The sequence below is a fragment of the Coregonus lavaretus genome, assembly GCF_964263955.1.
Source record: "Coregonus lavaretus genome assembly, chromosome: 23".
Classification (NCBI taxonomy): Eukaryota; Metazoa; Chordata; class Actinopteri; order Salmoniformes; family Salmonidae; genus Coregonus; species Coregonus lavaretus.
In genome coordinates this window covers 34,303,503-34,328,816 of record NC_140010.1, presented here as the reverse complement: position 1 = coordinate 34,328,816, position 25,314 = coordinate 34,303,503, and the positions used below count along the sequence as shown (strand labels likewise).

The following is a 25,314-nucleotide window of genomic DNA, read 5'->3' as shown; positions in this document are numbered from 1 at the left end:
GTATACTTAAAATATCAAAGGGACCAAAACGTACTCTATACGTGGAACGACCCAAGCGTATTGGAGGTAGGCAACAAACAAAAAGACCACCCACACTAATTACCTTGCCGTAAACTCCCCAGGACAGTTCTGTCTCCGTCACCATGACGACAATCCCAAACATCCCGAAGATGAGCGCGTAGTCACTGAGTCTCTTTCGCTTCTCAAAGAGCGCCCTCCGGTGGCCGAGCCTATAGCCGATGTCCTTGTTCTTCTTCACGGGAGCACCGTTCCCGTCCCTGACCAAGCTCTCGTTGGACGCCTTACTGGGGTCCTCGCCGTTGCCCTTGGAAACCACCACCTCCAGGCCAGAGCTGTGCAGCGTCTGGAGGGGCTGTGTCTCGGAGTCGAGCTCTGCTAGGTTGCGCCGCGACGACGCCAGGCTGCCCAGTGGTTTCACTACGCCGCCATTGTACTTGCAGGTGTTCATGGCTATCTGAGGGAGTCGGCCGCTGCTCTCGGAGAGGGAGGGCTTGGATCCAGCATGGCTCAGCTTCTTTTGCTCAGTGGTTGCCTGCCGGACAAAAAGACAAGAGGATGTTAGAGAAACAGAAACCAAATTCAACAGTGCATCATTGTCTGAGGGTGGAGGAATTTCTCTCCAATCGGTCTGGTGTCAGAGAATGGGAAATTACAGTATTGTCCTCTTTTGAGGAGCACCTTTCCTTTATAACTTCAATTTGAGTAATGTCCCATGGGCTGGAGCCAGAAGCACGAACTAGAAACACTGCTCTGCACTAAATCAATGCTTAGGGATGGCAATCTCTGTGTTATGTGTTCTGCTATACAAGGCACACATATCAGCTGTCCCTCACAAAAAGTGCATCCAGATCAACAGGGCAAAAACACATGAATGGTGAATGAAGATGGATGTATAAATAAAGCCATATAACTAATAGTGGACCCTACAAAGTGCACAAAGTTTCATCTTTGCGAGGCACAAATTTCAGTATGAAAGATTAATGTGCTGAGTGACCTTGTTTCCTGTTAAATAAACACTTTTTCCTGCAGAGATGGAGTGTCCAAAAGACTGAGACTGAGTTGCTTTTCTTTAAATCAGACAAAGGGAAAACAAGGACAGTCTTCAGCCAAAGACGCATCTTCGTTTCATCTGCTTGTCAAAAACAGCATCTAAATTGAAGCGGATTCCTGCTCAGACCTTTCTGTGCTATCTTTGAACCAGAGTGTGATTGCATTGCATCACTGGTTCAAGGAGAGGCAAGAGTTAAATGGGGTGAGAAAGCAGAGGTGCAGAAAATGTACAGCATGTACAATGCTAGCTAGTAGAGTACTACACTGGCATTCCAGTGGCATCTCCACAGCTCTTCAGGGAGTTCACTCAGATTATCATAATGGCTTGTAAAACTTGACTTCACATGGAACAGTGCATTTTCCGAAATAACGGGGGTGTTTGACAACACTGCCTTTTATTTGGCTTGAGTGAGCTCCCTAATGCCTCTAGATGTTTGGAAATAAAGTCTGATTGCCCATAATGGAAATGAACTAAGTCCGGCCCAGTGATGCTATCGCCTGACACAGACCAGACTAAAGGTTCAGGATTAGAGGGGGCCAGGGTGTTCTAATCCCCTTTACTGTATTAAATAGTTTTATCATCCGCGCCATTAAGACCCCTTTTTGAAACGTATCTCAGATAGTGGCACATTCCTACTATAAACCCAGCAACAATAAAGGTTGCTTGATGGGAATTGGAAGACCTCAAACTTCATTATATATATTAGCACCTCCCTTTTCACCTAGAAAAGGTGGGACAATTACAGTTACCCAGCGACGCCTGTTTGTCATGATTCATTTCCCCAATAAAATTACCCTTCTGAGGCTGAAAATAAAACACAATGACAAAGTTTGCTTTGTTAAATGATTAAATGACAATCGATCAAAGCAAATGTACATGACTGCCTTATCAGACCAAGGGAAGTAAACAGAGAGGAACCATGACAGGTTATTCCAATAAAATAATGAACAGTATTGATGGAACGAGATGGAGAGAACTGGAGGAATACGCTTCTCCTCTTGGCTTCAGGCTCTCTTGGTGGCTGAAAACATACCACTGACTGCTGACTGACTAACTCCTAGATGGGGGTGTCCATACCATTTAGGAGACAGCACAAGAGAAATACAAGAAGGTGAGATGGAGGTACAGTAATACCTAACCTTTTTCTACAGGCAAATCTCACATGGATATCCCAAAAAAGCTCATACTGTACCATCCTCACAACTCACAACACATAATCTATTCCATTTTGACATTTTAACTACTGTTCCTCTATTGTGATGCATTTCATTTAGGTGAATTTCCATGCATTTCAGTTAATTGTATTTGACTTCCATAGAATAAATAAAAAGTGTGATGCATGTAATAAATAAAACCACACCCGGCTCTTTGCCATGCAGAGCGTGCTCTCTCCCGTTTCCCATCCCGACAAAAAGTGTGGGTCCCAAATAGTTCATTACCCTATATAGTACTCTATGGGCCCTGGTCAAAAGTAGTGCAATATATAAGGAATAGGGTGCCATTTGGGACATGAAGGGCACAACAGGCCGCGGTTGCCCTTGTCCGCTGATCCTCCTTCAGAACGAGACATGGGGTAGTTGTCTGTCCCGGCGAACGCTTCAATTTCATTCTGAATGGCACACAGCATCCAGCCCGTATGAAATGGAGCCTCTTAATCAAATTGAAAAGCCACAGCGCAGAACTGTTTAAATGAAGCACTGCAACTCTCTGCCTCTCCTCCTCTAACTCCCCCCCTCCTTCACTCCCCTCTCCAGCCGGCTCCAATCTAATAGAATACCCTCTTTTTGGACTTGGAGCTACTTCACCGCAGTTTTGAATGCACACACAAGCCCTTGAAATTGAAATAGTGCACTGTACAGTCAACCCGTGTGTGTGTGTGTGTGTGGGGGGGGGGGGGGGGGGGGGGTTGGGTGTGTGTACGTGTACGTGTGCATAAGAGTGTGTGCATCACAGGAGGCTGCTGAGGGGAGGATGGCTCATAATAACGGCGGGAACGGAGCGAACGGAATGGCATCAAACACCTGGAAACCATAGGTCTAATGTATTTGATACCATTCCACTGATTCCGCTCCAGCCATTACCACGAGCCCATTCTCCCCAATTAAGGTGCCACCAACCTCTTGTGGTGTGCATGTATGTGTGTGTATGTGTGTGTGTGTTTGTGTGTGCATGCGTGCATGAAAGCCTCGGCCAAGCATCAGACCAGGCCTGAGACTAACGCAGAAACAGACGGTCTGCAGCCATGGATAACTAAAGAACCCAACTGAAAAATGGTGGGGAGAGTGCCTGCCTGCGAGCCAGCCTGTACGCCTGCATGCTTGCCTGCCTGTGTGTCTGCCTGTGTTTATTCGGACATGAGGCGCATGTGTGAAGGAGAGCCGACTCACGGAGGGAGAAAACAGAGGGAGACAAGGGGGGAGGGAGAGAGGGGGAGTGAGGAAAAGAGAGAAAGACAGGACAGACCCCTGGGGACGTCCCCAGCCTGCTCCTGTTGAGACAAAGAGCTGTAGGCTATAGCTGCCGGATTGTCACGTTGCACAGACACTGTCATATTTCTGTGACAGGCCAGCAGGCACCAGGGCTGGGCTGTCCAACCCGACCAAGAGCACCAGCCAGGATCTCAGTACGTCTAATTAGTGAAAATGTAATACACCACCACCTATTCAGACTATGCCTGTCTATGTGGCCTTTTCAGCAAATGTTCTAAGGAAAGATCTAAATGTACTTTGATACAGTAAAACTACAACGTTTCAATGTAAACACTGTCACGAATTACTTATAGAATCCTTGCTGTATACTATATAGTATACACAGTAAACAGTATAAACTCACTGTATACTGATATATGTTTAGTCTTTCTAAGGCAGTACAAGAAGTGTTTTCCTCAGTGGAATCAGTATGGGCCGTCCTTTGAGAAAAGCCTGTGGTGAACATTACTGCAGTTTGATAACAGGCACAATTACAAGCTTCCTGAAGCAGCATTATCATCCCCCTCTCTTCCTCGGAGATGAAAAAAAAAATGAATTATGGCTTAAACAAGACAAAACCCCCCACGGAGACGACAAGACAGGTATTTTGCCTGTGTTGAATGGTCATTGTTAGGGCTAATAATGCACTAGGCATTCAATAGCATCACAATAGTGCTCTAATTAGGACGCACCAAGGTGTCACAGTAGACACAGAGAATAATACTGTGATCAGAGTGATATAACTAAAGGGTTTGGGACTCTCTTGGGAGAACTATAGGACCTCATTAGTAGCATGTTTTACTTGTTCAATTACAGACAATTCAGAGAATGAATTGGAATTCTGTTCTTGGTTTCAAAAATTGTCCATAGAGCTCATTGAAATTGTACTAAATTCCAGAATTTGCTAGAATTGATAGTTGACTTGACTCCCTGAACGTGTTCAGTGCGTAAGTCGATTGCAGAATGTAAATGTAAACATAGATAATGGTAGCGCGTACTACCCGCGTATTAGTACATACAGATGTAGGATCTTAATTTGAGCCAGTTTGCTACAGCAAAGAAAATGTGAATTATTATGTGGATTATAATTAATGGACATTTTTGTAAGGGTTGATACATTTTTCATGAGGGAAAATCAAGTCCAACATTTCTACGTGGAAATTACAAACCTCAAATATACTACAACAGGGTGATCAAATAGAGATTCTTCATCTGTACACTACGACTTTTCTGTAATGCCTTAGACCACTGCTCCACTCAGGAGGCCCCTATACATACATATTTAAAACAACAACAATACAATACAAAGACAATATGAATGGCCGCTCCCATCAGTGGGTGCTCTGATCAGTGGGTGTGCTCGCCCCCACCCGCCCCGAGACGCCAGCAAGGCGAAGCTCCCGCCCCCAGCCCAAAGGGATTTTCCAAGGGGGGAAGGACCAAGCCCCGGCCGACGCCCGGGCGGGTGTGAAAGCGAGCGCGCCAGCATACACACTGCTCAATAACAAACACAAAACATACAATAATCACATTCCCACTCTCGCCCCTGATTGGAGGACCTCAAACATTTATACTGTGCATGTATTTATTCCCACACTCATTAATTCCAACCTTCAGACAGCCACAGATCAACCCATCTTTCCCAGTAAGTCATCATTCTACCATTTCCTTCTGAAATACATCCCTCCAGTCTACCATGGTGTCTCATTAGGGACTTGAACCTCCCCATCCGCAACATTTATGCAGAAATTGCCCCCAAAATAAAACATTTACCCAAGAGCACAATTATATTTCCTATTGACTGACTGTGGTCATTCAAATCCACCAACAATACAGTTTTCAGGTCCAACTGCGCCCTGCTATGTAAGGGATAAATGCAGATGTTCTGTACATTACCTTGGAAATAATGGGCAACTCAGCAGGATTTTACTGGAATTGTTGAATACCCGTTTCTGATTGCCTAATAGGGCATTCTAGAATGGACATTAAAACCAGATAACGAGACAGTTGGAAAAGATATTGGGACAGTTGGAAAAGATCAAATCAAATCAAATCAAATCAAATCAAATTGTATTGGTCACATGCGCCGAATACAACAGGTGCAGACATTACAGTGAAATGCTTACTTACAGCCCTTAACCAACAGTGCATTTATTTTAAACAAAAAAAGTAAGAATAAAACAACAACAAAAAAAGTGTTGAGAAAAAAAGAGCAGAAGTAAAATAAAGTGACAGTAGGGAGGCTATATATACAGGGGGGTACCGTTGCAGAGTCAATGTGCGGGGGCACCGACTAGTTGAGGTAGTTGAGGTAATATGTACATGTGGGTAGAGTTAAAGTGACTATGCATAAATACTTAACAGAGTAGCAGCAGCGTAAAAAGGATGGGGTGGGGGGGCAGTGCAAATAGTCCGGGTAGCCATGATTAGCTGTTCAGGAGTCTTATGGCTTGGGGGTAGAAGCTGTTGAGAAGTCTTTTGGACCTAGACTTGGCACTCCGGTACCGCTTGCCGTGCGGTAGCAGAGAGAACAGTCTATGACTAGGGTGGCTGGAGTCTTTGACAATTTTGAGGGCCTTCCTCTGACACCGCCTGGTATAGAAGATACCGGTACACCTTCCATTAATGACACAATAAGCGCCTACACATGCAGACTGTACTTGCTACAAAGTTACAGAAAGCTAAACCAACAACCATACAAACCGAAATTGGATACATTGTAAACACAGGTCCAACGAGGAAAGAACTTAGCTAGCCTTCTAGCTAGCGTTGATTTACTTTTGCAGAGACATCTTTTTTTGGAGCATCTGATCACCTAACGTGGTGAGTGATGAACATTAATTTATCTGGTCCCGGCTACTGTTGTAGGCATGACGCAAGTGGCGCTATGCTGTCAAATACTTCCACATTTCTAGTTTGACCAGCTGTTTTCAGCAACTGATATTTTTGAATTTGGTTGTCATATTGGCAGGTTTACTAGCAACACACTATTTAGCTAGCTTCTAACCTAGTGTTTGATATGCAATGCAATCTCCTTTTAATTAACAGTGTTGAGTGTCCTGATGAGAAGGCAAACTTTTCTAGCTATGTCAGGCAAAATCTGGCATTATCAGCTTATTGTTTTGGATGTATCCAAATGAATGTCAATAGAAAACAGCTACTTTGCTGTTGTTCTGGCTGCAGAGGTCGTGACTGTGTAGACGTAGCTAGTTGGCTAGCTAGCAGGAAGCTCCGCCTCGTCCCGCTGCGTCGTCCATTATTTCCAAAGTAATGTACAGAAAGTCGGCATTTATCCCTTACATAACAACCATTCCTGGACCTGACACCAAAAAGCCACCGATGGACAGTACCAAAAGAGATGCTCTATTGATTCTGTTTCCGCGTGGCAGAGTCTGCACAGGGCTGACTGTTCAATGGCAGATAAACTGGCCATACATCTGTTGCACCCATGAGTGAAGGCCGCTACACACACAAACTACACAAACACAGCAATGGAGCGTTGTTTTCCACGTAGTTCTACTTACTTTAGTGTGGCAAACATTTTTGAACGGACCGTATATGATGTCCAGTCGCTCTGCTTGCGTAGGACCCTTGAGAATGCTGTACCAATTCAACTGATATGTGGTAGTAGTGTTCCAACAATTAAATGTGTATAGGGGACAGATTGGAGTGGCAGCAAGTCTCAAACCTTTAATGGTTGAGTATTTGCCAAGTCCTTGGTCTGTTTTGCCCTGTAGTCACTGCAAGTTTGGAAGCCTTTGTTAAGGTCTCTAGAAGTGGAAGTGCTTCATATATATTTGGTATATATCCTGTACTGTATATGGGTCATTCTACAGAAGTGGGGCAAATTGGGGTTGAGAAAATAGCATTTTTTCCCCCTATTTTTCCCAAACTCTCAGCACGTCTTCCAACATATGTCAGGTAGACATCAATACTACTCACACACTTTGTTTGTCTTGCATATTTGAAATATTTAACTGAATTCCTTACCACCCCACAAAATTTGTCACTACCGAAGCATAGTGAAAAAAGTAGAAATAAAGGTTGAACCATGCACAGTAGTGATCATTTTGATTAACCTTCTATTACAGATTCATTTTAGAAATGTTATTTGCTTACCAAATTAACTAAATAGTAAAAACATTTTTTACCTAATTTTCAAAACCTTTCAATTGAATTTAGAGAAATATAATCTCTTTTGTTCTCTGTAAAATGTTCAATGTTGATTGTATAAATCTGAAACTATGTCACGACTTCAGCCGAGGCTGCCTCCCCTCCTTGTTCGGGCAGGCTTCGGCGTTCGTCGTCACCAGCTTACTAACCACTGCCGCCCCAATCATCATGACAATTGTCTCGTCTTGTCAATCACACACACCTGGTTCCTATCCCCTAATTAGTCTGTGTATAAGTGTTCCCTCTGCCCCCTTGTCCTTGTGGGTGATTGTTCATTGTGAGAGTATGTAGTTCGTGGAGCGACTCATAACATTGTGTTGCCAGGGTAGATTTTCCCCCTGTGCCTATGTATTATTGGATTCCGTTACAGTGCAATTGCCAGGGATGTTTGTTTCCCCTGTGCCTGTTTCGTTGATCGCTATTCGAGTGCATTTGTTTGTCAACAAAGGAATAAACTCTGTATTCTGTGATTACCCTCCTGCGCCTGACTCCTTTCACCACACTCATCACAAACTTGTTGATTGATTGAATTACTTATACATCGAATTCATTATGTTGTTAGATGTTTATCACTTTACCTATTTTATTTTGGCAAAATAAAATGCATTTTGGTGTCAAGTGTCAATCATAGAGATAAATGGACTGTAGATGGGTATAACTCATTTGAGTATAGACATTGTCATTGAGGGCTTCCACTATTTAAAAGTAGTCAACTGGGCGGGGATTCCTATGGGTTGGGAGTGATTAGCCAACTATCATAGAGCATTGTCTTCTTCAAATTGGGTAAGCCACAGACTAAGGTAATATCCAGGAGCCAAGACCAAGATTTATATCAGGACATTGGTCCCAAGATCCAGACACAGTGAGTTGAGACCATGACAAGTTAAAGACCGAATTTATGTGGTCTTGAGTGGTCTCAAGACCAAGACCACTAGATCAAGAATCCATGGGCCCTTTCTTCAATTGTAAGAAACACGAGTAAACTCGAGAACAGTAGAGTACAGTAGAGCAGAGCACAGCACAATACAGTACAGTAAAGTAGAGCAGTGGTTCCCAACCGGCACACATTTCCTAATCTTGATAATTTTTTTCAACACTCACTTATAAACGTGACCTGTGGAATGCACACGGAGTTTCGACTTGGGTGCACCAGTGCCATTCAGATAATAAATTGAATGGCACATGGTGAAGCTACATTTGTATCGTTGTTTCAAGTCCAGTACGCTTAGGCTGTTGTTAAATTTGTATCATTTGAGGGGCGCGCATCACGAGCAAGTAATTTGTATAATTTTACTTCGACTGTAAGAACCATTAGCACAGGCAAGTCTGATTAGGCTTAGCTATACCACAGCCTCTGCCATAGAAACAAACGGAGCATGGCTTTGTGTCCGTGGTTGCACCTTTACAATGCAGAAAACTGCTCAAACCGTTCAAAACTATAGACCTATTTTACCGGAGCTAGCGCAGGTTTGCGGGGTGCTCTTAAAGGGGTACATACATTTGTCATCATGAGTAAGGAACTATGCAAACTATGAAAATAGTTCAAATAAAGCCTATTTAATCTATTTTTTAAATGGTCACAGAAAATAGATGATTTGCAGTATGGATCAGATGAGTTGGAGGTCATTACCATTAAATAAATTAATAGGGAAATTGTAGGTGTGCCGCAAGAAATGTTTATCCTATCAAGGTGTGCCACGGTTCAATAAAGGTTGGGAACCACTACAGTAGAGTACAGTACAGCACAGTACAGTAAAGCACAGTACAGTAGAGTACAGTAAAGCACAGTACAGTAGAGTACAGTACAGTACAGTACAGTAGAGTACAGTAGAGTAGAGTACAGTACAGTAGAGTACAGTACAGTATAGTAAAGCACAGTACAGTAGAGTAGAGTACAGTACAGTAGAGTACAGTACAGTACAGTAAAGCACAGTACAGTAGAGCACAGTACAGTAGAGTACAGTACAGTATAGTAAAGCACAGTACAGTAGAGTAGAGTACAGTACAGTACAGTACAGTAAAGCACAGTACAGTAGAGCACAGTACAGTAGAGTACAGTACAGTACAGTACAGTACAGTACAGTACAGTAAAGCACAGTACAGTAGAGCACAGTACAGTAGAGTACAGTACAGTACAGTACAGTACAGTAAAGCACAGTACAGTAGAGCACAGTACAGTAGAGTACAGTACAGTACAGTATAGTAAAGCACAGTACAGTAGAGCACAGTACAGTAGAGTACAGTACAGTAGAGTAAAGCACAGTACAGTAGAGCACAGTACAGTAAAGTACAGTACAGTATAGTAAAGCACAGTACAGTAGAGCACAGTACAGTAGAGTACAGTACAGTATAGTAAAGCACAGTACAGTAGAGCACAGTACAGTAGAGTACAGTACAGTACAGTATAGCATATTATAGACGTCTAGGTTTTGTCAAAATAGATGTCAATGTTTGGCCTCTTGGAGGGTTGGAGCTGGCTATGCATCTCAACACACATTTTTTCCTGAAGTGTGCACTTGTCCACTATCCACATGGTGGTCCTCTGTAGCTCAGTTGGTAGAGCATGACGCATGCAATTTTAAAATGGTGATAGCCTCAATTGCGCTGCCCATGCTGTCACAGTCGCCATAATGGCACAGATACAAAGATGTATCTATGTATCTCTATGGTGTTTATTGTTTCAGTTGTGAATGTTTCGGTTTGGTCAATTATTTTGGACTTTAAAGAAGTTAACATATGACTGGCTATCTTTCATTTGGACAGATGTACATCCCAGCAAACATATATTTTAGTTCCAAAACCGTACTTTGTATATTTCCTGATATATTAGCTGTTCGGTAGTGACACTAATTAAAAATACATGAAGATTTACCAACTTGCTCATTCATTTCCCCAAAAAAATTTGCAGACAGACTACTCACCATGTGGCCATAGTGGAGAGGGGTGCAATCCCATCACCTGGTTATATTTGTAGGGGTGTGGCTTAAGGCACGTTCATTATACAGTCTTTCATGTGTGTGTTTCAGTAGTGACATTACATTTATATTTTAGTAACTTAGCAGATGCTCTTATCAAGAGCGACTTACAGGAGCAATTAGGGTTAAGTGCCTTGCTCAAGGGCACATCGACAGATTTTTTTACTAGTCAGCTCGACATCAAAAGGTGGGAAAGCATTTTTTAGAGAAAGATGCAACTGCAAATGGGGACAAAGATCGTACCTTTTGGAGAAATGTCCTCTCGTCTGATGAAACAAAAATATAACTGTTTGGCCATAATGACCATCGTTATGTTTGGAGGAAAAAGGGGGCTGCTTGCAAGACGAAGAACACCATCCCAACCGTGAATCACGGAGGTGTCAGCATCATGCTGTGGGGGTGCTTTGCTGCAGGAGGGACTGGTGCACATCACAAAATAGATGGCATCATGAGGAAGGAAAATTAAGTGGATATATTGAAGCAACATCTCAAGACATCAGTCAGGAAGTTAAAGCTTGGTCGCAAATGGGTCTTCCAAATGAACAATGACCCCAAGCATACTTCCAAAGTTGTGGCAAAATGGCTTAAGGACAACAAAGTCAAGGTATTGGAGTGGCCATCACAAAGCCCTGACCTCAATCCTATAGAAAATTTGTGGGCAGAACTGAAAAAGCGTGTGCGAGCAAGGAGGCCTACAAACCTGACTCAGTTACACCAGCTCTGTCAGGAGGAATGATGAAAGAAATAAAAGCTGAAATAAATCATTATCTCTACTATTATTCGGACATTTCACATTCTTAAAATAAAGTGGTGATCCTAACTGACCTAAGACAGGGAATTTTTACTAGGATTATATGTCAGGAATTGTGAAAAACAGAGTTTAAATGTATTTGGCTAAGGTATGTGTAAACTTCCGACTTCAACTGTAGGTGTAGCAACAATGCCTTTGTACTGTATTCATTTAACAATATGTTTGTTATTGCCTCGGATCGAATTAGAACATAACATGATGTAAAAAAAAAATGTCCTAAATTTAGAGTCTTAACTGTTTTTAAAAATAGTTTTTTGGGGGTAGGACTGCAATTTGCACCACTTCTGTAGAATCATCCATTTACAGTGGGTATCATAAGTATTCATCCCCCTTGGATTTCCTCACATTTTATTGTGTTACAAAGTGGGATTAAAATTGTCATTTTTTGTCAACGATTTACACCAAATATTCTGTAATGTCAGAGATTAATGAAAAATAAAACACTAATATACCTTAATAAGAAAAGTATTCACCCCCCTGAGTCAATACATGTTGTCAGCGATTGTGCAATACTTGCCCATTATTCTTTTCAAAATTCTTCAAGCTCTGCCAAGGTGTTGGGGATCATGGCTAGACAGCAATTTTCAAGTCATGCCATAGATTTTCAAGCAGATTTAAATCAGAAATGTGACTTGGCCACTCAGGAACATGCACTGTGTTCTTGGTGAGCAACTCCAGTGTAGATTTGGCCTTGTGTTGTACGTTAATGTCCTGCTGATAGGTGAATTCCTCTCCCAGTGTCTGGTGTAAAGCAGACTGAAGCAGGTTTTCCTCTAGGATTTTGTCTGTGATTAGCTCCATCCCGTTTCTTTTTATCCTGAAAATCTACTCAATCTTTTGCCGATGTAAAGCATACCCAGGGATGACAGAAGGGCATAAGTATAAGCATCTGCCTCTGGTTCCAAAGGGCCAGCTGCATGTTCGAATCCAGCAATAGAAAGGTGTTTTATATATATTTTTTAAGCCTATTCCAAACCTTAACCCTTACCTTAACCATTCGGAGTTAATGCCTAACCTTAAGAATTCAGAGTTAATGCCTAAACTTAACCTTAAACACTTGAACGTTTGGAACAACTGCGACATTTGACGTTTGAGAAACATGAATGAAGATCTAATTCTGACGCGAGACTGTGAGAGCTAGTTGATACACACAGATAGACAGACACATGCACGCTGACAGTCTTTCCCTGTGTGTCCCTCTGTTTCGCGGTATGACTCATCCCACCTCCACACACACATTTCAGAATACACACATTCAGGGAAGGCACACACATGCTTGTGCAGGCACACACGCGCGCACACACGCATGCACACAAACACACAAACACATACAGTGGGGGAAAAAAGTATTTAGTCAGCCACCAATTGTGCAAGTTCTCCCACTTAAAAAGATGAGAGAGGCCTGTAATTTTCATCATAGGTACACGTCAACTATGACAGACAAATTGAGGGAAAGAAATCCAGAAAATCACATTGGAGGATTTTTTATGAATTTATTTGCAAATTATGGTGGAAAATAAGTATTTGGTCACCTACAAACAAGCAAGATTTCTGGCTCTCACAGACCTGTAACTTCTTCTTTAAGAGGCTCCTCTGTCCTCCACTCGTTACCTGTATTAATGGCACCTGTTTGAACTTGTTATCAGTATAAAAGACACCTGTCCACAACCTCAAACAGTCACACTCCAAACTCCACTATGGCCAAGACCAAAGAGCTGTCAAAGGACACCAGAAACAAAATTGTAGACCTGCACCAGGCTGGTAAGACTGAATCTGCAATAGGTAAGCAGCTTGGTTTGAAGAAATCAACTGTGGGAGCAATTATTAGGAAATGGAAGACATACAAGACCACTGATAATCTCCCTCGTTCTGGGGCTCCACGCAAGATCTCACCCCGTGGGGTCAAAATGATCACAAGAACGGTGAGCAAAAATCCCAGAACCACACGGGGGGACCTAGTGAATGACCTGCAGAGAGCTGGGACCAAAGTAACAAAGCCTACCATCAGTAACACACTACGCCGCCAGGGACTCAAATCCTGCAGTGCCAGACGTGTCCCCCTGCTTAATCCAGTACATGTCCAGGCCCGTCTGAAGTTTGCTAGAGTGCATTTGGATGATCCAGAAGAGGATTGGGAGAATGTCATATGGTCAGATTAAACCAAAATAGAACTTTTTGGTAAAAACTCAACTCGTCGTGTTTGGAGGACAAAGAATGCTGAGTTGCATCAAAAGAACACCATACCTACTGTGAAGCATGGGGGTGGAAACATCATGCTTTGGGGCTGTTTTTCTGCAAAGGGACCAGGACGACTGATCCGTTTTAAAGGAAAGAATGAATGGGGCCATGTATCGTGAGATTTTGAGTGAAAACCTCCTTCCATCAGCAAGGGCATTGAAGATAAAACGTGGCTGGGTCTTTCAGCATGACAATGATCCCAAACACACCGCCCGGGCAACGAAGGAGTGGCTTCGTAAGAAGCATTTCAAGGTCCTGGAGTGGCCTAGCCAGTCTCAAGATCTCAACCCCATAGAAAATCTTTGGAGGGAGTTGAAAGTCCGTGTTGCCCAGCGACAGCCCCAAAACATCACTGCTCTAGAGGATATCTGCATGGAGGAATGGGCCAAAATACCAGCAACAGTGTGTGAAAACCTTGTGAAGACTTACAGAAAACATTTGACCTGTGTCATTGCCAACAAATGGTATATAACAAAGTATTGAGAAACTTTTGTTATTGACCAATTACTTATTTTCCACCATAATTTGCAAATAAATTCATAAAAAATCCTACAATGTGATTTTCTGGAGAAAAAAAATCTCAATTTGTCTGTCATAGTTGACGTGTACCTATGATGAAAATTACAGGCCTCTGTCATCTTTTTAAGTGGGAGAACTTGCACAATTGGTGGCTGACTAAATACTTTTTTTCCCCACTGTACTTAATACCAGGCCCCTCTGCTTTCAAACATACAAACACTTGCCGACCCAGTAAACTACATCATCCTATTATGTAGCCCTCATGACTATTTGACATCATAGGGCCAAACAGTCATAAATTCTACTCTGAGATTATTACAACAGGCAATATCCTTCATTGGTGCAATCACACAACTTTGTCTCACGGCGCTGAATTTACTGTCTCGGAATGCAATGGCAATGCATAACAATCCAACTTCAGTGTTCATTTTGAATGATGTAAGTCATTTTGAAACGAGCCTCCACTAAATTCCGACAAAGGCTGTTTCTTTCTCTCCCAAGGCAGAAACATCAATAGCAGGGAGAGTGCAGCACAACCTATAGTATAGGATGGATCAATACCATAACAAACTCAGTAAAGATTGACTCGAGAACTCGGTGGATACGTCCAGCCTTAGATTTATGATATGAGGAGGACAAGACAACAGAGTTTCAGCTTGGCAAGGGAGAGAGAAAGAAAGAGAGAGGGAGAGAGTTTTCCATGGTTCTGAGAAGAGAGAAAAGTATCATGGAAACTCTCCATTTCAAAGAGCAATGCATTAACATGGAGATAAGACCCAGGTTGTACTTAGCGTTTCACATCTGTTTTGTGGTAGGCTTTACCTTAAAGGGATACTTCGGGATTTTGGCAATGAGGTCCTTTATCTACTTCCCCAGAGTCAGATGAACTCGTGGATACCATTTTTATTTCTCTGCATCCAGTTTGAAGGAAGTTGCTAACTAGCGATAGTGTATTGCGTTAATGCTAGTTAGCATTATCTCACGAAACTACCTTTTACTTTCTTCATACTGGAAGCAGAGACATACAAATGGTATCCACAAGTTCACCTGACTCTCCCGATGTATCCCTTTAATGCCTTATTCCTTCACATAACATTTGTTTGAACTTTTTCACCTTCTTTGTTCAATATTCTTGGGAAAAAGACAGCTGCAAACCTTTTTCCATGTGCAACTGCAATCACCTCCATTGTGCATCTGGACCCTACTCAGACAACGGCTGCTATACCTCAGAGTCCAGAAGGACAATTACAGAAACACACAAGTTGAAACAAGATATCTGTCCTCCAGGCCTATTCTAAGAGAAAGCCCTTACCATATGTCACGTAACATGGCTCTGACTCCGGCAGCACCCTTTCCCAGTAGAAACTAATTGAATTTCCTTATCTGCTTTATAACCTCTTTTTCTGCTAAATGAAACAGAAGCCATTTGGAATAGCAGCACATTTGTATTTACCCGCCCACCCCCCGCCCAGACACTTACAGTCAGTTCACTAACATACTGTACTACTCGCTCAACCCGCTGTTGTTTTGAGGTTGTTGTAAGGTTGGGAGGCCCACGTATAATACACGCGGCTATCCCTATATGCTCAATAAGATTCTCCCCATGCCCGGCTATTAAGTCCAACATGATAAAAGTTCTGGGAATTGTGGTCACAGCCCCCAGCTACAGTTTACTTCTATGGTGTGTTTTTAATCCCCTCAGGGTCCTTTAGTGGAGAGAGAGAGAGAGAGAGAGAGAGAGAGAGAGAGAGAGAGAGAGAGAGAGAGAGAGAGAGAGAGAGAGAGAGAGAGAGAGAGAGAGAGAGAGAGAGAGAGAGAGAGAGAGAGAGAGAGAGAGAGAGAGAGAGAGAGAGAGAGAGAGAGAGAGAGAGAGAGATTACAAAATGGACTCCCCCGGAACTGGCCATGAAAGGGTTAAAAAAAATAAGCTGGTGCGGTGACAACAGGAGCTGGGATGGAGTCCGTGAAGGGGTTAACAATCAGATGGCCGTAATGGAGGGAGTCCATTAAGGGGTTAACAATCAGACGGCACTAATGAAGGGCTGTGCAGCTGTATGTACCACAGAGCCGCAGGATGAAACCACGAGGGCTTTCACTGTAGAAACACAGTGGGGGGGGGGTTCCGTATTCTTCTTATCTATACTTGTTTTAGTGTCGCACAACACAACAAGGCCTTAGAGATGGAAAGGTCTATAGCCACACTGACTGTTCACAATAATAACATATCAAACCACATAGCAACCACATAGCGATGAACATCATCATTGTTGTGTGTGTTCACAACAACATATCACACTACATAGCTATGAATGAGTGTTTGTTTGTGTGTGTGTGTTCACAATAAAAACAACATATTAAACCATCATGAGAAATAATGTCGAAAATCCCTCCTTTTTGTGAAAACATGAACAGAGATGGAGGTTGTCGTTAGGACTCAGAGGGGAGAATCTTCCCAGAGACAAATTAAATGCATCACAATATCATTGTGAAGAAAATTGGTGTTTCAACAGACAGTAGGTCTCTATGCCCTTTACGCTTTTAAGGGAAGATCGTGGCACGCAGAGGACAATGGTATACTAACACTCTTCCTCCCACTCACAAGTACACACTCTCTCTCTGTATTTGTCTTTCTCTATCTCGCATGCACACACACACACACACACTCATGCACACACACGGACACAAACACACACAATATCCAGTGAGAGATCTCCTTAACAGATACTGTTGGGCACTATTGCAGTGAGAAAGCACATACTTTACTGCAATGCTTCATTCGGCTGAGACTGTTGATCAACTGAGTCCCATTCAAATGATGTGCAAATAAGGACAACAATTTAAACACTATGCAAACGATGATTCACCTACCGGTACTCAGTACAATGGCATGTACTGTACATTTGTTCTATGATGGCTACACAAATACATGTATGTAAATATTATTTTCATGATGAATAATTCTCTTTTGCTTTCTATAAATTCAAATAAATGCCACACAACATCTAGTCTGTATTATAACTAAGTCCATAGGTCTATGGCAGAACCGGCTAATACATATTTCAGTGTGAAAGTGTTCAAATATGCCACAGAGACTGGACACCCTCCTACTATCACACATCTCTATGGAAAAGTTACACATTCATATTAGTGTTCTTTGTAAACAGTGGTTCAAGACAGTTACCAAGCATGAGAAGTCCTCTTTCTGCTCGATGGCGCCTTTATTCATCTGCCCAAGGGTTTTTCGTGAGGTTTACATAAACAGTGTTGTGTTTGATGCGGGAGAGAATTAAGTGGTGCAGTATCTCCGGTCAAATCCAAACCTTAGGGCACCAGGACCTTAGCCGGGGTTAAGACTTCAAACCAAATGGGTAAAATACAGTGAGTGCCTGGGTAACCGCACAATGGAAAAAAGCTACAGTACACATGCACTAACTGGGTTAAATGTAATTCACAGTGGTGAGAGATGCTTTCAGACATGCATATTGTAGTGCAGTCAGGGAACCATGAGTTGATTTAGTGTAAGATACAGTATCCTATCTCTGCTGTAAAGGCTATCTCATTCATTCTCACAGTGTATTACATACAGTAGAGTGAATTGCAATTTGCTGTAATATGAACTAAAATAGTGTTACAATAATTTTTCAGTAACACCTGCCAACTGGTACAGTTCCACTATGGTGTCAAAAATGCTGAGCATGATATTCTAGCAGGTGTAATGAAACACATCACACTGATTACACAAGTATGGGAAAAAAAAGTTTTAGAAAATGTATGCACTCACTAACTGTAAGTCGCTCTGGATAAGAGCGTCTACTAAATGACTAAAATGTAAATGTAATTACAATTGGAGCACATCACAAGTCTGTCCCGACTCGATATTATGATGAATGATCGATATCAAATTACAGTGACATTATTCATACTCTCCAGGTTCCTGTCCTCTGATCATGCTTTAACACAGGACGTAGGCAAGATCAATAACATAATTAGTCACCAAGCATATGCATGGCTGTGATACATTATATGGCTGACATAACTTGGCTATGATCGCACATAAATTACCATATAAAGGAACCTGGGTCATTTATTGCGCGAAGCGCTATGTGGACAGAGTGAAAACCCCCCAAAATTATGGTAGGTTACAACATGCATTAAAACGGGAAAGCAGCAGACGTCAAATACAGGCGACAAATTGCACTTGGGCGATCGGAGCAAAAACATCTGGCATATAGAGAGATGGCGGTCTACGGCAGCACTGCTCTGGCTATTTTTTCCCTTCATCTTTGTATCTTACTAGATTGCACGCAATTCAATATACCTCTCCTTGTGGGAAATCACTCAGATGAAACGCAAGAGAGTCATGTGAACTGTGCAAGTGGAAAGGATAGGAAGCCATCACCTATTAGAAGAACCGTAGCAGCTGTCCAGTGTGTATGTGTGTGTGTGTGTGTGTGTGTGTATAATGTATGTAAAACCTTGGAGGGCATTTTTTCCCTTCATTCTCTGTACGTAGGCAATGCCTTAGAGAGGCCCAGCTATACAATGTCAGGTTTTCCTCACCATAGCAACAAACATGGAATCTATTTCAGTTACCAAGCGTGGAGTAGCGGCACTTAAATGCAGACTCCCCCATCCCCCCCAATTCAATGTGAACGTGTTATCAGAGATCGGGACATTCACTCCCAGCATACAGGATATGGCCGGGTTCCACCCCAGTTAATGAATGAGGGTGACATTTGTTCATCGGTGTGTGTTTACTTGCAAGGTGTTGGCTGCCCTGGGCCTGAGGACGGGAAGGTAGCCAGTGGAAACATGCACGACACTGCACGCCTAATCGAGCTAAAACAAAGGGCCTTGTACAAGAGGCCTGGTGATAACCGATAGAGTTAAATCAACAAATACGATTCTTCTGGCAACGAATGGAGCCTTAAGAGCACCGCTAATCATAACAAAATAGGGAATCTGTCGACATTCCAGGCTCTCGGCTCACACAATAGCAATTACCTAAGTCTAATCGCATACCCAAAATAAATGCAGCATTAATAGTGATAGCCTTGATAAGACTACTCTTACAAAACAACTAGTCTTGATGAGCCTCTGTTACTTTGGAAAAGAACACATTAATTAAAAAACGTTCTCTAAAAACCGAGCAAAAAAGCAAAAGCCAACGAAGGTGCAAACACAGCAGCACAGCCTCAATATAAATCCAAGCATTATGTCATATGGCATCAGGTTGGTGGCAGTGGCATGGTGATATATACCGTATTGACCTCTTATAGCTCATATAGGGTGATTATGACCGTGTACCACTCCAGTTTGGCACGAGCAGTGCAAAGGCTTTCCTGTAATAGTGTAATAGCTTTCCCCTTCGTCTCTCCATCCATCCTGCTGATGACACACGCGACCCCATCTTCCCTTTAGAGGTATATAGGCTGGCAACATGAGCCAGTCTGAAGCTGGAGCCACTCACTTGTCCAAGGGGACACCTCTATACCATTAAGTGGCAAGAATGAAAGAGTACTTACACTAGGCTCATAATGGGACTAGCAAATTACCTTTGAAAGCACCAATGTTATTGAGGCTAGACACAATCTCACAGTGCCATCAATACGGAGCAGCTATTGAGTTTCGGGGTATGTTGCAGGATACTGTAATTGTATACACTTTATCAGTCTTGCGCTGTCTCAATTGTTTTGTTTAAGGGATTTCAAACATGGGAACCAGCCTCATTAAGGGCAAGTCAATAAGATAGATCCAGAAAGCTGTGAGTGTATCCGAAAACATGCAGTAGTTGTTCACGTGTCTGATAGACTAGACAAGCATTTAATACGTATAATATAGGCAATTCAAGTATTGTTATAATCATTTTTGTTATGGTTATTTTATGATGAGCCAGGGTGCATACATAATATGGAAATTCATATAGTTTAATGTAACAGCAATTCAAGAGGTATATATTTTTTGAAGGATTTAGTGGCAGAGATTACATAAAAATGTATATGACTTACTATATGACAGTCTCTGATATATATATTAGGCTACATGTCCATTATGTCATGGGTTGGCTTTTGCACAGTATTTGCATCCAAACCGTTCATTAGTTTGTACATTGCAGTACAAAGGATCCAATGAAAAACTGGACAATGGTAAGGTGCTTCAACACAAAACGTTTTGTCATAACTGTGGCACTATGCCAAAACGTGTAACAGGAGAGAGAAGCCTACTGTGAAGATTCAACAGACAGTTATCTCTGGCTGCGAGAGAACACATTTAAATTTTTCAACGCGCAAAAGACTCGCTGTTCCTGGAACATGGAACAGGTGTGTGTGAGAGAGAGAGATATATATATATATATACTAGGAAAGAGGAGGTGAGTGTGAGAAAGATATAGCGCGTTCGTGCGTGTGTGCGTGGGGGGTGTCATAGGTTACATTAGTGTTTTTTGAAGAAGCAGTCGCACAATTACATAGACCCTTACGAACGTTACCTGTGAAACTATGTGCACTAACACATACCTATCCATCGATTCAAATAACCCACATACAACGCTGTTAGGCCTATATCAAAGACTCATGTGACAGGCGTGGCCATGGAATGGAAACCTTATACAGCCAATTTACAGGTTACAGGTTTATCAGACCCTCATTATTTGTATCAATGGTGCATGAGCAAATTTGAAATGTACCTGATGATGATCGATGAGTATCCTCTCTTCTCCCTTATGCGGGCTCTCGGGCCACAGGTGATAGCTGGAGCCGTAGTTAGGGCTGCTCTTGCTGCTACTGCCAGTCGCAGACGCAGACGACCCGTACGGCTGCGTTGGTGGGTTTACACGGGAGTCGCGGCAATGGTGCTGCGGCTGGCTGGGGTGCTGTGGCTGGTTGACTTGGTTCGTCCTCCCCGGCTTATTGCGGTCTTGGTCACAGTGCTGCGGACGCCCCAGTGCGTCTTGCTGCTGCTGATGCTGTTGCAGCAGTGGTGCCTGGTTATTCCGACATAGCTCTCCTGAACCGTTGGCGCAGTAGTTGATAGGCAAGCTGCTCCCCACTAGTAGCTGTTGTTGAGCTCGCAATTGTGGGAGTTGCTGTAGCTGTTGCAGGCCCTGAGTCTGGGACTCGAATGCTCGCCGGTTAGCCTCGATTGACTCACATACATGTATAGTGCGCCCTTTCTGCGAGTTTGCTCGGGTTGCTTCAGGGGAGGGGTCCCTGTCCCTGTGTTGGAGTCTGCTGTGTTGCTGCTGTTGCTGCAACAACTGCTTCTGGTCTCGGTGCCCTCCTCCTCCTCCTCCTCCTCCCCGGCAGCGTTCCACGATGCTCGCCTGTTGGTATTTGGCACTGCTTTGGAAATGATCCCCGTGATTAGATTCCTGCAAAAACAGCAGAGAGGACGACGGCGGCAAAGATGGGGAGGGCTGCGGCGGGTGAGCGAGGGGCTGGCGCTGGTGAGAAAGGCTCGCCTCCTCGGAAAAACTGCAGTGGCAGCTCTGAAAAACAGGCTGCTCCGACTGCGGCTGGGAGCCGGCTGCGGCCCAACGGTTCTGCTGCAGGTGTGCTGGCTGCCCGGCGGGTTCACAGACCCGGTGTGAAGGTCGCTGGGCGATGTTGTAGCTTGTCAGAGGCGGGGGCTCGCCGTGCTGCGGCTGACAGGCATGGATACCTCTCCGAGAGGGCTTGCTCAGACAAGGCAGTTGGTGGTGGTTCAGGTAGTGCAAGGTGGTAGTCGAACGCTCTCTGAAAGACGGAGGAGGGGGCGGCAGACTGAAAACTGGAGCGACTGGGTTTGGGTCTTGGCTCTGCGCGCTGCCTCGCTCTTCGTCGGGGATTTGGTGCTGATAGACAGCTCCCGCGTATCGATGCCTCATCCCCTTAATAGCCGCGTCTTACTGTGGATGCTCCGTTGCCTTGTATAGCTCCGACACCCGTTCATTGCGATCAGTCCCAGCAGAATAGAGCCGACTCGTCTCATTGGTAGGTTTGACCAGGACCTGCCTTAAAACGTCACCGTAAGGCCAAAACACCGCCTTCGTTAGAAAATTAGTAGCCACATATGCACACATGTTAGTGGATAGAGCCTCAACGACAACAATGCGCGCAATTGATTTAGTTGATGCGATTACCAAATAGGGATGAGTGTTAAGATCCTTTGCAGGCTTGATCTATATGGACAATCATTTATAAATGCATTGGATCTTGACTATCGAATATCCACTGTTGCCACAACCACCATGCATATCATCAGACCACTTTTCCTCCAACTGAATCTGCTTTTGCTGTCTACCCTGAGAGCTATACCATAACTAGGCTTAGCCTACTCGGTTGTGTCACTACGAGAGTTTATAGGTCTATAATACGAGGTTCTATATACCGCTACGTCCAACCATTCAACATAAGCATGAAATGAAATGCCTAGTTAAAAAGTAATTTAATAACAATTAGACACGTCAAAAGACTTTACATACTTGGTCCATATAGTCCATTCGAGAAAATTGTTTTTAATAATCGTCAAAAACCCTCCTATCTTATCGTTGAGACTTGCAGGTCAGTGTTTAATATTTAATGAGTAGACATGGTTTTGGATTACCAGGTAGAACAATTCGGCATGATATCATGCACAGCCTGCATAGTTGAGCACAACAAAATGTGTAACCATAAGAGGTGCTCACAAGGCCTATCCTATATAAAACACTGTAGCTGCTGTCGTATTGCGTTACACACAAAGCATAATGATATAAAAGCATTTTGTTGTCTGGCAACATGGTAGGATTTGTTGTGTTTGCCATTATGACACAACCTGCTGATAGATCCGAGGGAGGGAAAGAGCGAGGGCGTGAGCAAGGGAGAGAGGAAGGGCAAAGAGAGGGGGAGCGCTGTCAATGGTTCTGAAAGAGTTAGCTAGTGAGCGAGCGACAAAAATAGCGCCAACTAACTTAAGGGTTGAACCCCAAAATGACATGTGAATGATGATATGTGTTTACGACAAAAAAGGAAGTTGGTAGAGGTTCACTATCTATTTCGAAGGGGAAAAAACATATATTCTTTAAAACTGATAATAGCCTATAGGCCTAACTTTTCATAAAACTCTAAAATGACATTTTTACAGTTTGTGTAAAAGCTGGAGAGAGTGGGTGGGCAAGAGAGGGGAAGCCAACTATTTTTCATCACACAATAGGAGTACTTCTTAATAAGTAATACTTTCCAAAGCTGGCTCAGCCATTTGGAGTTTTGATGGGCCTCAGACTGCAGATGTAGACTCTTTCCTCAATAGTTGGGGGAAAGGCTTGGGTACACTCTGTTTTATAGCTCCTGTGAAAGACTGAAGGAATTCGGAGTAGCCCTGGCCAGCGGCACATTAGAAACCTGATAATTTTCATTAAGTAATTGGTCGTTGTGACCTGTGTGGGTTCCTTGGCAAGATGGAGTTTCATTTGCTCGTTTGGGAAGCAATGTTACTGCTGCCATATAAATAATTAAATCAAACTTTACAACTCCTACAAAAACACAAACGTCCACGAACACGAGCGTGAACACACACAAGCACAAGAGTGCGCATTCCAAAACACACACACACACACACACACACACACACACACACACACACACACACACACACACACACTCACTCACAGACACTCCACTCCTCCCACCCTCTCTCTCTAGCAAAAAAAGATTGGCATGCCTATTTAATTCCTCTTGGATTTAGCCCACATACCGGTACCCATCCTTTTTAGCTTGACCATTTGCATTAGGAAGCATGGTGTGTGTCTAGCCTTGGTGACATCCAGTATGAAATACTGCGGAAGCTCAGTGACACATAAATGGTAGTGTAGAGAAGATGGAGGAGGGGAAGCAGTTATACCTAACACAGGAAGCAGATAAGAAGACTGTAACCACAGTGAAAGAAGAAGCCAGAGCAAAGCAGAGATGAAAGTGTCTGTGTGAGAGTGTGATGAAGTTGTATACACACTGAACCCAAATATAAACACAACATGTAAAGTGTTGGTCCTATGTTTCATGAGCTGAAATAAAAGATCCCAGAAATTTTCCATATGCACAAAAAACGTATTTCTCTCAAATGTTGGGCACAAATTTGTTTACATCCCTGTTAGTGAGCATTGCCAAGATAAAACATCCCCCTGAGAGGTGTGGCATATTAAGAAGCTGACTGAACAGCATGATCATTACACAGGTGCACCTTGTGCTGGGGACAACAAAAGTCCACTAAAATGTGCAATTTTGTCACACAACACAATGCCACAGATGTCGCAAGTCTTGAAGAAGCATGTAATTGGCATGCTGACCGCAGGAATGTCCACCAGAGTTGTTGCCAGACATTTGAATGTTAATTTCTGTACCATAAGCCGTCTCCAACGTCGTTTTGGAGAATTTGGTAGTACGTCCAACCAGCCTCACAACCGCAGACCACATGTACACTACCAGTCAAAAGTTTGGACACACCTACTCATTCAAGTGTTTTTCTTTATTTGTACTATTTTTTACATTGTACAATAACAGTGAAGACATCAAAACTATGAAATAACAGATATGGAATTATGTAGTAACGAAAAATGTGTTAAACAAATCAAAATATATTTGAGATTTGAGATTCTTCAAATAGCCACACTTTGAACATTCTTGGCATTCTCTCAAACAGCTTCATGAGGTAGTCACCTGGAATGCATTTAAATTAACAGGTGTGCCTTCTTAAAAGTTAATTTGTGGAATTTCTTTCCTTCTTAATGCGTCTGAGACAATCAGTTGTGTTGTGTCAAGGTAGGGAGGTATATAGAAGATAGCCTTATTAAAAGTCCAAGTCCATATTATGGCAAGAACAGCTCAAATAAGCAAAGAGAAACGACAGTCCATCATTACTTTAAGACATGAAGGTCAGTCAATACGGAAAATGTCAAGAACTTTGAAAGTTTCTTCAAGTGCAGTCGCAAAAACCATCAAGCGCTATGATGAAACTGGCTCTCATGAAGACCGCCACAGAAATGGAAGACCCAGAGTTACCTCTGCTGCAGAGGATAAGTTAATTAGAGTTACCAGCCTCAAAAAT

The 25,314-nt window shown here is 43.0% G+C and overlaps 1 protein-coding gene across 1 annotated transcript in view; it reads right to left on the bottom strand.

Moving 5' to 3' along the window:
- Positions 1–22,120, bottom strand: part of LOC311098695 (small conductance calcium-activated potassium channel protein 2-like) — a gene marked incomplete at both ends in the record, with an annotated part of 54,204 nt that extends 32,084 nt beyond the window's left edge. Inside the window, 2 exons of the mRNA XM_084139231.1 lie at positions 104–553; positions 20,942–22,120. Of these exons, the coding sequence (XP_083995357.1) occupies positions 104–553; positions 20,942–22,120 (1,629 nt within the window). The remainder of the gene's footprint in view (positions 1–103; positions 554–20,941) is intronic.
- Positions 22,121–25,314: the final 3,194 nt, after the last annotated feature.